Raw genomic sequence first — 12,598 nt, forward strand, 5'->3', positions numbered from 1 at the left:
GGGAGGGATGCGTTAATGGCGGGAGGAAGAAGAAGAAGGTGTTTGGGTTTGTTTGCAAGAATTTCAGCTCTTTGGGGACATATTGTAATTTTTAAAAGATTACACAATACTTCATTAATCCTAATTAACCACTAATCATGTTTAATTAACCTTAATCAATAATAATGCTATTTACTTAATACTTTTAAACTACGTGGCCTTTTAATTAAATTTGAACTTGATTTGGCCTTTTAATAAAATGTCCCCCTCACCTTCCCTGAGGTTTTCGTTTTTCTAATAAACTTCACAAGTTTAAAATAGTATCCCTCACCTCCCCTTAGAGACTAAAAATTCTCTCAAACATCTCCTCTCCACCGTTTGTTAATAGAATCCGTTAATTATGAAAATAATTTTCATTTTTAAAATTTTTCTATTTTTAACTAAAACAAAGTATTTTATACTTTTAAAGAGAATTATTTTACTAATTTTTAAATACAGATTATTATTTTGTTATTTTTAGACTATTTAATAATTATTAAATAATTCATATGTAATTAAATTGCGAAAAAAAAAAAAAATAGATATATTTATTTAAAACTGGGGCAAGGATTGAATTTGCCCATTCCTTGCCTCTGGAATACTCATTCCTCTCAAATATGAAATCGGACTCCCTATTCTGGGGAATGGCATTCAAAGGAATGCTCATTCCCCTATTTTGTTTTGAAAGTAAACAAGGGAATGTCCTGTAACTGTAAGTAAACATGCCATAAGTCCAATCACCATTATCAAACCATTTTCCACTTCAATAAATACTAATCACTTCAAAGACATAAATCCTAAATATTTTAATCCTCAGTTTGATGAAATAAAAGATGGGAGTAGCAAAACAACTCATCTGAAAATTTGTAACTTGCTCTTTTTTTTTTTTTTTTTTGGTATTAAATTTATCTCTAGAAGGTTGTAAGTAACAAATAAAACATTGCCAAATGAGTTACAAAATTTGCTTAAGCATCCCTTCTTTGAAGAACTCAAAGAGACCTTGAAAACTACTCTTTGCTGCTTCAAATACTCTCTACCCTAAAAACAAATGGTCAATCAGTTTTGACTGTCTTCCCGTGCTGAAGGGTGGCATTCAAAACACTTTTTGCTTAAAAAGGTGAACTAATATTCACAACTCAATCAATTTCGGGTTAGATAGCCCTTAAACAACAAGATTCCTAAACCACCAATTGCCAAACTTAAAATAAGACGAACTTTGATGGGTTCAACATCAGCAGTTATACTTCTTTCAGTTTTCTTTACTTGGCGAGATCTCTCCCCCATGCTCTCGCGAAGAAGATTGCTGAGACTATCCAACTGATGCATGACTTGACGTTGTGCCCGTGCAATACCTGATATCTGATTGCAAACAGACAAGGAGCAGATTGAAAAATTAATAAGACAGCCAACAAATATTGTAGCTCAAAAGCTAAACCATAATAAAACATCCAAAGTACAGCTCTTGATTGATATTTGACCAAATGATCATTTTTATACCAATTCATTACACAGAGGCACTGTCTATTGGCAACAGCTTGCTAAAAGAAGAAATTGGCTTCACAATTTTAGAAATCCTATATTGCTCGGGACAGCTGGAAGTAATTTGACCTAAGATATCTCAACATCCTATAGCTTGATGTACCACGACAACAATAAGGAAAAATGCATCCTGACTACCAACCAAAATAGTGGGACATAACCTATTTTGTATCTGCAACAGGTGCAATATGATATAAACTGTTTCCTTACTTCCTAAATTTCTGCAAATTGTCTTTCTTAAGATTGCTTTCCCCCCTCTCCTTATCTCTATCTATCACACAAATGGGTTAAGTGATGAGGAGCAGGTTTCATCATCATATTTCAACAACGGTGGAGAAAACAATTCTTGTCAATTCCCTAACATGTAAAAATTTATATACGCATCAATGTAATGCAACCTTCTGTCTACCAGCATCATTTTTCTTTATTCTTTTTATTCATTTGTTAAATAACCTCTATATACGTAACTTCATTAAACTGGCACTACCATACTAAAACCCTAACAATATGGTGGCTTTGATGTATTTGGCAGCAGCAGCCCGCAGTCTAACATTCAAATTCATCTCCGACCTCAGCAATTTATCTTTCACATCTTAACCCAAAAAGATGCAAAGAGAACAGTGACAATATTTTGACAGAAAGGATATGAAAGACCAGCCATGATACCTCTTCCATTAAAGGCGACTCCTTAGCCAACTGGGAGGATGATGAGGAATTAGGCATTCTAGAACCAGTCAAGGAACCGTTTCCTAAACCTGAAATGAAGTAATTTGTGGGAGCAGAGCCATTGCACACTTCAGTCTGGAGAGCCATATTTTGTTGGCTGGTAGAATTTGTCTTGATTGTTAAATTGGCATTCAACTCCTCAATACGAGTTGTAAACTCATCCATTCTGTCATTTAGTGAGGAGATCTGTTCTGAAAGCTGAGTGATGACTCCCTACAGATGCAGAAAAAAAATAAAGGAAAAGACAACTGATTGATTGGTAAAACATTTAAGCTTAGCACTGGATCAGCAGAACAATGTAAAAACAACCTAGAAATGGAAGGACATCCTTACCTGATTCGCTAGCATAGTCTGTGACTCCCCACTTCTATCAACAAACCTCTGTTTATTCATAGATAAGCTCATAAGCTTCGACAGAGCTTTATCCCTTTGTGTTGAATAAGACCGTGACATACCACTGCAAAATGTTAGCACAGTGCACTATTATTTAAGGTGGCCAACTTTTGCAGGAAGCTTCATCACTGTAAACAGTAACAACAAAACACACTAGTAGAAGAACTGTGTACCTTTGGAGATTCTTATTTCTCATGGCAACCCTATCAGCAGAGGCCCGTGAAAGAGCTTCTTTGGGGGTTGAAACAAGATCCTCATCTAGGCTGAGCTTCGACTTTAAATCTTCTGGCAAGGCCTGTCAAATGATCAGATTAGGACTACTAAAATAGGAGCAAGATAATAAGCTTTTGGAATTTGTCATACCATAACTTCATTTACAAGCTTTTCCAGTTGAATTTGTTCTATATAGGTGCGAGGAATGTATGAGCCTTCTAAACCCAGCTGCTCTGCAACATATTTTACAATTAACCGATCTTTCCCTTGCACCTATTTTACAAATTACAAGAAGGCTACTGTTAGTACAGTTTTCATAAACGTTCACCACTTAGGCATATATACACGATAATTTTCTAGTCAGGAAGTCTTGATATAATTTTCTCAGGACCATGCTTATATACTATTAGCTCTGAGTTGTAAAATATCATTTTAATCCATTGAGATAAATTCAACGGTATATAAGAGCATCGTCCTAATAAAACCTGACTTGGGAACTACTCTATATATATATATATATATATATATAAGATAAACTAGTAGCATTTATATACATATATATATAAAAGATAAACTAGTAGCATTTAAATCAGCAGAAGACATTAAACCATGTATTTTCTAAATGGATATTTAGTCCCTCCTCTTGAGTATGCCTCAAAAATTTAAAAGGGAACATTAGGTAATAAATCAGTGTCAAAACTCACATTTGGAGTCTCATGGGGCAAGGTGGGAATCAAAAGTGAAACCATACTAAAAATTTTCAACGTCCATAACTCAGCCACAATTAAAAAAAGAAAAAGTTCTGATTTTGCACAATTTTAATTCAAGATCCTATTTCTTATTTCTTTGTATATAATCACACTGCTATCACATTATGCCGTTCATCCAAAAGCAATATCAATATGAAATAAAAAACTTTAAAAAAGAAACAAGACATGAAAAAACTGCAAACATATCTTAAATAACTGTCAAGTTAAAGAATTCAGTTACAATACAATCTAAATGAACAAATTGACATTATCACTTAAGCACCAGGGTTTTCAACCATGAAGAATTTTCAATAGAAATCAAACTACCGTTTAAGAACCCCCAAAAAGTAGATCAAGACATGGAAGTTACTTAACAGTACCTGAATATATTGGCGACTAAGTTGCTCTAGCCAATCAATTTTCACACACACTCCCCTATTATCAGAGAACACATGGCTGCTTCTTTTAAGGATGGTTGCTATCGTGTATCCCAAGGCCATAAGCCCACCAAGAAGACGCACACTGACTTCAAAAGTAATCCGTGGCGATATGACGAATGGGATATCTGTCACCCATTCCTACAAAAATTACAAACTGTCAAATCAGATGCCCTTATAAATATATATTTCCACTGCCAATAACTCAGACAAATGTCTTTAGCACCATGTCAGGCATAAAGGAAACACATACAATTTGATGACAAAATATTACTCTAAGAAACACTGTATGCTATAATCATATGCAGAACATATGATTGCAATGATAAAGAAAGAGGCAAACCTCAAACATGAGACTGTATTTTCCATCTTTGTTCCGCATCCTCAAATATGATTGGCAAGATTCTGGATCTTCACCAGGAGGTAGTAGATATATGTCATATGTCTGCTCTTCTGTTTCTGTATGTTCTTCAGAAACAACAGACTTAATGTGATCCACTGACAAATTCTTCGCTGACTACAATAAAAGAAGCCCCCATATATCAATTTAGACATCAAAAAAGCTATCCAAAGAGCTATAGAATAGTACATAAGCTATTGTTAAACCTTTCTTGTTAGCTTAAAGTTTTGGAATTATGTGTTGAATATGGTATCAAAGTCAAGTAAACCAAAAGGTCTTATTTTAAAATTTCCCTCCAAAAATAAAATTATAACATGGAGCAAGTTGGACTTATTATCAGAATCCATGAGTATTTAGTGCATACTGGGATCCAAGGGACAAGTCCATTAATTTAGTTCAACCATATGTGCATGTGACTAGGCGTGTTAAAGTTCAAGTAATTATCAGTGGGCCCCTTCGTATCAGCTAAAGCTTTTTGAATCAATGGTGCTTCAACATCAATAAAAATACAAAAAGTAGAACAGCCATTAGGGGAGAATAACCTTTAAAATATAAGTGGGACTCTGGAATCCAGTGAAAGGATTGAACTTGTTTACTATTTTTATATGAGCTGTTTGGAGATCTGGCTCAATGTAGGCCTTGTACATTGGATACACCTGTAGAGAAGAAGGAACTGAGTATATCTACAAGACAATGATATTCAACATTGCATTATAAAGATGTATAATAATTAAATTAAAAAAAAAAAACCGTTTCAGATATTTGATGGATTATTTCTTCTGGTTCTTGGCCAGCACGTTGTATGTCCCGTAAAACTCGTTTGACAAGGTCAAAATGAACCCCCCCAGTAACAGATACACGAAGATCCAGTAAAGGTCGCAACCTTTCACTCAAAGCATAGATGCCCTCAATAATAACAATACGGGAGCTTGGGACTTCAATGGTCCTGTCACAAAATTGTGCTCAGCTTAGGCATTAGAAACACTAGGTCAATATAGTAAGAATTTGAGAATAATAATGATAATGATAATAACAATATAAGGAAAAAAAATTGTGGCTTGGATCTAACGCTTAAGTGAAGAAAGTGCAGTTTCCCACAAATTATATATATAAACATAGGAATAAAATATTTTACACATGTTGATAACCTGTGGCAATAGATTTACAGCACTTGGGATGTAACTATAAAAATGCCCAAGGGGAGAGTGGAAAAACAAAAAGACAAAAGAAATCAATTTATCCACCACAAAAATGGCCATGGCCATGAATTAAGTAGTTAAGACAAAAAAATCTTTTTCTTCTAAGTGTATGATAAGATATCACAATACTTAACAGGTTGCTAAGAGAACAATGAAACAAATTAGATGTATTATATGAACCAGTGTTTAACCTGTATCCTGTCCGAGAGCTAGACTTGAAATCATAAATTGGAACCTGGACTGACTTTCCAGCCTTTAAGTCCTGGACATTCTCGAGCAATGTATCATAGTCAGTCAAGCGTGGATCTGTTCCAAATAAGAGAAAATATCAGAACCAACATCAACACTGTGTGCTCCTCTCAGCTCCTAGATTAGACTTTGATGATGAATTTCCAGCATCATCTTATTTGCAAGCATCCGATTTGCATATAAAATAATCTACAAATTCTTTATTCATTAAGGCACAAAATGCAAAAAAGAAATGGGTCAGAGTTAGAGAAACAGCCAAGGTTAATACTTTCAAATTATTATGCTCACCTAACAAATAAAACCAAGATTTCGCCATAATTAAATCAGACAATAAATGTATACTAAAGACCCATATACATTCTCCAATCTTGTGAAGAAATTATCAGCTTTCCATCAACTGACACGGCGGGCTACCTCCCTATTCAAAAATAGACATTAAGTTGTTTCTTAAAAATGTTGAGGCTTCTGACTTTAGCTCAATGGTAGGACTAAGTTAAAAAATTGTTGTCAAAAGATTCAACAAAATTCTAAATGTTGCCTCACATAAATAAACAAACAGCCATCTTAGAGAGCAAAAACGTCTTCTGTGCATTAATTGGTTGACAATTTAGGTATATGATCACACAGAGAATAGCTCCTCTGTAAAAGTTAGATAAGACTAAATCAATTGTTATGCAAACAAATTCTTGACACATAGGCACTTTCTAACAAGAAATTATCCAATAGTAACTTTCATAATAGCTGTGAAGAGGGGCTGGACAAAGTATTACCATCAAAGTTTCCATCAACAAGTCGACTAGCATCATTATAGTTGTCCATAGATAAGACAGCAATGCTAGGCATGAAGTTGAGAACCTTCTCCGTGAAAACAGTCTTCCCAGCCCCAGAAGGGCCAGCTAAACCGATCAGTATAATTCCATCATTCTTTTGGGCTAACAATTGACATGCACGAATAACTATAAAGAAACCCTTCTCAAATGACAAAGGATCTTGGATTGGAACTATCTCATATCGATCGGAGTCCTTTTTCTTAACTAACCGGACTTGATCTTTTAAGAGACCTGGTTTTTTCTCGTGTGATTCAGCATTAGAAGTATCTTGAGCCATTGAAAAACCTTCTCTTGCTTCCACTGATGAAAACAAATAAAAAATGCAGAAAGGTAAATAAAATCTGAAAAATTACAAAACAAATCAATAAATGAGATAACTATGGCGTAACAACACAAAAAAGCAAATGCTGGAAGGTAAACTATTTGCAACTAAAAAGCAACACAATTAATGCATGAAACCTATGTGGTTAACAGCAAAATCCCCTGGGATGCACATAATTGAAATATCAAACATTAAATAAATGCACTGGAACATGGAGAATGATGTTTCTATGTGTCATGATTCATGTACCACAATTATTCTATTTAATGAGAGAACAAAGCACCCTAAGTAACTTAACTACTCACAAAAAAATTAACTACAATAACATATCTGGTGAGTAATCTAGTTAGTAATTCAACCATCAATTATATCAAATAAGCTGGGAAAATCCTATTAAACACCTGAAACATGTACCAAAGAAAATTAATTAAAAAGACAAAAAATTTGGTGAATTATTGCAGTAGAGAACATGATGCTCTAAGAAAGTGATCTCTTAGACAATGCATGAGACCCACAGATAACTGATGACCAATTCATTAATTATCTGAGGTCTTATGAATTGAACGTACTGATTGGAGGCCAAATACTGAAAACCAGGCAAAGACTTCTCTACTCAAGTGAACAGGTCTAACATAGATAAATGTAAGCACAAGTTAAAAAATTGAAAAATAAATGAATATAACTTAGGGGCTAATTTCACATATGGTTCAAGTGAAAAACAGGATTCATATTTATCTGAATTAACTATGGAAGCAAGAACCGAAAACAAAAAAGAAATTGCAATTAACACACTTTTGAGCTTTTCATTGAACTAACTACTACTAATCTACTATACAATCACCCAGGTTGCTTGATAAATTTGAAAAAGAATAAAAATTTTAAAACCTTGGTCCTCATCCCTCACTTATGCGACATAAAGGAAGATACAATAATTTGGTGACACTACATGCATATATTACGATCAAAGTTATTTGTACAGGTAAAAACAAAACATTCTGAGAAATTCAAAGCATTGATGCACATAACAACGAGCTCATGGAAAGTCATCTGAACTTATTGTTACTGGACTGCCGGCTATCATGATAATCAACCATAACGACTCACCAGTATATCATATCCCTTCCCAGATTACAGAGAAAATCAATATCCCATGATTCCCATAATTTAAACCAAGGACCTTTCACACGAAACTGATGCCAATTCAACCCAGAATCTAATTATCTTCACCACTTATATATAAAATTAACAATATCTCGATAATTTATAAGAACAGAAAATACCACATTGAATGCGAACACTAACGAAAGTAATGTCAGCATATCTCTTTTATACTTCTGCACAAAATAGGAAGCTAAAGTTTACAAAGATGCAAAGGCACACCTTTTACAGTCACCTTGCAGTTAAAAACGCAAAGTTTTGATCCAAAAATATCCACCAGTGGAAAATCAGAGCAAAAGATGACCTACTGATTCTTTACAACAAAAGCAACACAACCCATAAAAAAGAAAAAAAAAACAGAAAAAAACAAATCTACACAAACTAAAAAGCAACAAACAAGACTAAAAACTCAATCCCAATAACTTCTTTGGATCTAATACAATAACATTATAAAGCAACCGACTCGAAAAACAAAAAACAAATCAAAGGAGGAAATAATAAAAAGTACCCAGATAATAAAATGGCATAAACAAAAACACCCAGAAGCCAAATTTGAAAAACAATCAGTTAAACACGTGATAATGATACCGCAACGATGAAAAGACTCACCGAGTTGGTTTTCTGACAATGAGTGAGTTCACCAACAAGAAGAAGTGCTTTTATTTGAGTTGTATAATTCTAAGAATACTAATACAGTTTTTAAATATTTTACTTTTGGTTTCTTTTATGGCTTTACCGTCTTGTTTCCGGAAGAGGAAAGGAATGCGATTTTCAGAGAGATATTTGCTTGGTTTTTGGGGGAGTGTGAATTCTTGAGAATCTGGTGACACTGGAAGGAGTCTCCCTCACAGTCACGGGAAAGAGAAACGGTGTTGTTAATTAAAAATTTGGAGTTTAACTAACTCACAATTTGCAAAATTTGATTGGTGGAGTCTAACTAGGACTCTTTCTTTCTTGATCTCTTACTATGTTTCTATGACTATCACTTGCTTTTTCTATATAGCGGTATGAGCACGGTTCCCCTCCACCCCCACCCCCACCATAACAGATATCTATCTTTCTCCTTTATTATTAGGGTTTTATTCCATTTTTATATGGTGTGTCTAATATCATTCATAAATATAATAAATCTAAATATAGTATTGGCTTCAATTTAATCTCAATCACTTCAAATTGGAAGTTGTAGTAATTTCAACCATATGAATGTGGTTATTAATTAATCAATAGGTTTTTTCTTGGGTGAAGTTGCACGGCGTGTGGTTGAACTTATGCTTAACTATTACGCTTGTCGATGTGACATAGACACGTGGCGTATGGAAGTGTGACACTGACACGACCTTGTTCTTGAATGGGCATTAATGTTTTGTGTTTTTCCTTCATTAAATTTTGGGAAAAAGAAATATCCAGCTGAAGACGTGAAGCGATAATACGTGCATAAATGGACTATGATTACAACTTTTTTCTATCATATAGGAATATGAATACGAATATCATTGCTAAACAAACGCAACATGAAGATGATCACTTAGGGCACGGCAAGACACAAGATTGTAGTCAAAAGTTTTAATAGTTTAGACCGAGTTTACTTTTTATTCATCGTCGAAATATAAATTTGGATAATAAAATAGTATTTTAAAAATTTGTGGGTAAAAAATTGTCATTAAATCATTATTTGAATGGAAAAAAAAAGAAAAAGTAATTAACTCTTTGTGATTGTATAGACAAGGCATGAGAAAGGGCATATATTGGGTTTGATTCTGGAATGAATGATTGGTGGGTTTCAATTCTATCATAAGTGAAGCATGTTTATAAGTAAAGGGGTCAAAATCATTAAGAAACCCTAATATAGGAAGAAAACTGTAAACAAATATATACAACCATCTTTCAATATTTTCTAAAATCTTTTCAGGGCCCATTCAATAGTATTCCCAAGTTAAAAAATAATTTTAATACGAAGAATAGAAATATTAGTAGACGATTAAGTGGTCAATTATAATGTTAAACAGTGACAAAGTCATGCCCAAAACCTTAAGAAATCAATTTCCTTGTATAGATTTCTCCTTATATTTTAGAATTTATAGTTAGATTAATTTGCAGATTTGAATATTGAAAAAGGAAAATTCGAGGCGATTGAAGAATAAGGTATATAGAATATAGACAGATAAGGTTGGTGAAAGGTAAGGCTTTCGCTTTTGGAATACTATCATTAATATTCTCAAAAAAGTTAAACATTATAATGTTAGCTGCGTTTGGATGAATATTTTCATCCATATTTTGAGTCAGATTTTGATAATAGTGTTTGGTTCAATATTTAGACAATAGGATTTTCAAAATTCTATTCCAACACTTTTCTGACAGCTTGACCGTTTAAATTTTTTTTTTTTTTTTTTTGCAGCTTTCCCCTTTTTCACGCGTTCTCTTTTGACAGTTTATGACACGTTTGAATTTTTTTTTGTAGTTGTTAATGGAGTATACGTATAAGAATGATTGTAAAGATTGATAATTAGTACTTTTGTCATATATGTATTAATATGATGTTTTTAAATAGTTAGATTAGTACTTAAAATTAATATGGGTTTTTGTTTCTTAATATCTACGGGTTATAAAATTACCAATAAAATATTTAGAATTATTAAAATGTAACTTGATAAGTTATATATCTAATAATACATTATTTTAACAAACTTCAACAAAATATTATATTAATAAATTATTTATAAAAAAAATATATTAATCAAACATTCAACACAAATATCAAGGTCAAAATACTCAACCAAACACATATTCTGCAAATCATATTCTCGTAATCATAACCCTATCAAACTATCCAATCATATCCCCAAAATCTTATCCAAAATACTGAACCAAACGCACCCGTTATTATTCTCAAAATATTATTTTATATTTTCCATTTTCTTTTAAATCTTTTAAATTTGTTAATTTAATTAAACACTCCTAAATATTTTTTTTAGAAATTACAAAAATACTCCGATTACCCTCTAACAATGATGATTGACTGTCCGTATTTAATGGATGGATTAAAAATATTTTTGTTAACTTTTAATATTTTATTATAAAAGTATTTAATAAATAAAAAAACATAAAAAATATTTTTATTAATTTTTAAATCTTATATTACAATACTCATCTAATTTAATATTTTTTAAAAGATTATTTTAAAACCTCTCATAATAATTAATCAAAGAGCCTAAATTTATAGGCTGGCGTTACTTTGTATAATTCTAGAGTCAGTCATGCCTATAATAATAATATTTAATGCTCCATGACTTTGACTAACTTCATTACTACCAGATCCACATTGGATTTTGTTGATTATAATACTCAGTGTCTGCCAAGTCAAGGTCAGCACCGTTAAGCAAGTTGATAGCTTTATTCCTTTTTGAATTTTAAATATAAAAATAGGGAGAACGACATTTTCCCATCCAGGTTTGACGAAATGACATTGTCCCACCCGCCAAGTTTTAAAACGACACTTATCCACTCATTATTAAATTTAGACGTTAATTTTAACAGTAAAAAAGGTTTTTTTTCTCTCTCTCTCTCTCTCTCTCTATATATATATTCTGTTAATTAATAAATCTACAAATATAATAAATTAATTAATATCATATGTTGATATTATGAATAAAAAATTAAACTTAAATCTTTCATACAATAACATTTTACATAATTTTTCACCGTACCAAAATCTTCCATATGAAAAGATTATACATAATTCTTCTATTAGATCAAATTTGTTTTTCATAATTTTTCAATACAACCAAAAAATTACTTCATATAAACCTTTCATACAATCCAGATTTTGCTTAACAAAACTGTTCTAAAAAACTAGAAATTAGTTTGGGTGAGGAATTTCGTCAAATGGGTGGTGGGTGAGTTGCCTCTGGGAAGGTTGTAAATGATGGGTCACAAATTTTCAACCCGAAATTTGGTTCACATATATCTTCCAAACAACCCAAAATTTGCTTTACATAAATATTCACTTTCTAATTCCATAAAAAATTCCTCCACCTCAACTCCATGAACATAAATTCATAATAAACAAAACAAAACAAAAAGAAGATTCAAAATCAAACCCATAAAATCCATGAAAATAAATACAAAAATAAATCCTTTTGACATTTGTTGTGTGACATAAATTCTAGAGCAAGGTTGCCAACATTGGCGGCTGAGGTCGTGAGTAATTGTGGTGGACTTTTTGGAGGAGAGAGGGAGGTTGCCGCCCAAGGCCCTTTGATTTGACAAAGAAAAAAATTTTGGGCAAGAAAAATAGAAAGTATAGTCTAGCAAGTTCCTGACTCTGAATTAAATTTAGAGAGAACCAAAAAGGAGAAGTTAGCTGGG

General features: G+C 32.5%; 1 protein-coding gene across 1 annotated transcript; it reads right to left on the reverse strand.

Moving 5' to 3' along the window:
• Nucleotides 1-918: 918 nt before the first annotated feature.
• Nucleotides 919-9,150, reverse strand: LOC116132113 (inorganic pyrophosphatase TTM2-like). The gene is made up of 12 exons (XM_031417785.1): nt 8,843-9,150; nt 6,694-7,053; nt 5,866-5,980; nt 5,226-5,421; nt 5,018-5,131; nt 4,419-4,592; nt 4,019-4,216; nt 3,040-3,162; nt 2,850-2,971; nt 2,617-2,740; nt 2,224-2,496; nt 919-1,377 (listed from the first exon to the last, which is right to left on the reverse strand). The coding sequence occupies exons 2-12, from the start codon at nt 7,028-7,030 to the stop codon at nt 1,159-1,161; spliced, it is 1,995 nt and encodes a 664-aa protein (XP_031273645.1). The 5' UTR covers nt 7,031-7,053; nt 8,843-9,150; the 3' UTR covers nt 919-1,158.
• Nucleotides 9,151-12,598: the final 3,448 nt, after the last annotated feature.

Source organism: Pistacia vera, unplaced genomic scaffold (genome assembly GCF_008641045.1).
Source record: "Pistacia vera cultivar Batoury unplaced genomic scaffold, PisVer_v2 Contig249, whole genome shotgun sequence".
Classification (NCBI taxonomy): Eukaryota; Viridiplantae; Streptophyta; class Magnoliopsida; order Sapindales; family Anacardiaceae; genus Pistacia; species Pistacia vera.

Bases quoted from the DNA above. Each gene is read 5' to 3' on its own strand.
- LOC116132113 (XM_031417785.1), bottom strand. From the start codon at position 7,030: ATGGCTCAAGATACTTCTAATGCTGAATCACACGAGAAAAAACCAGGT. The intron at 3,163-4,018 runs GTACTGTTAAGT...TTTGTAAAATAG, and splicing joins TTAGTCGCCAATATATTCAG to GTGCAAGGGAAAGATCGGTT. The intron at 1,378-2,223 runs GTATCATGGCTG...GTTTGCAATCAG, and splicing joins AGTCGCCTTTAATGGAAGAG to ATATCAGGTATTGCACGGGC.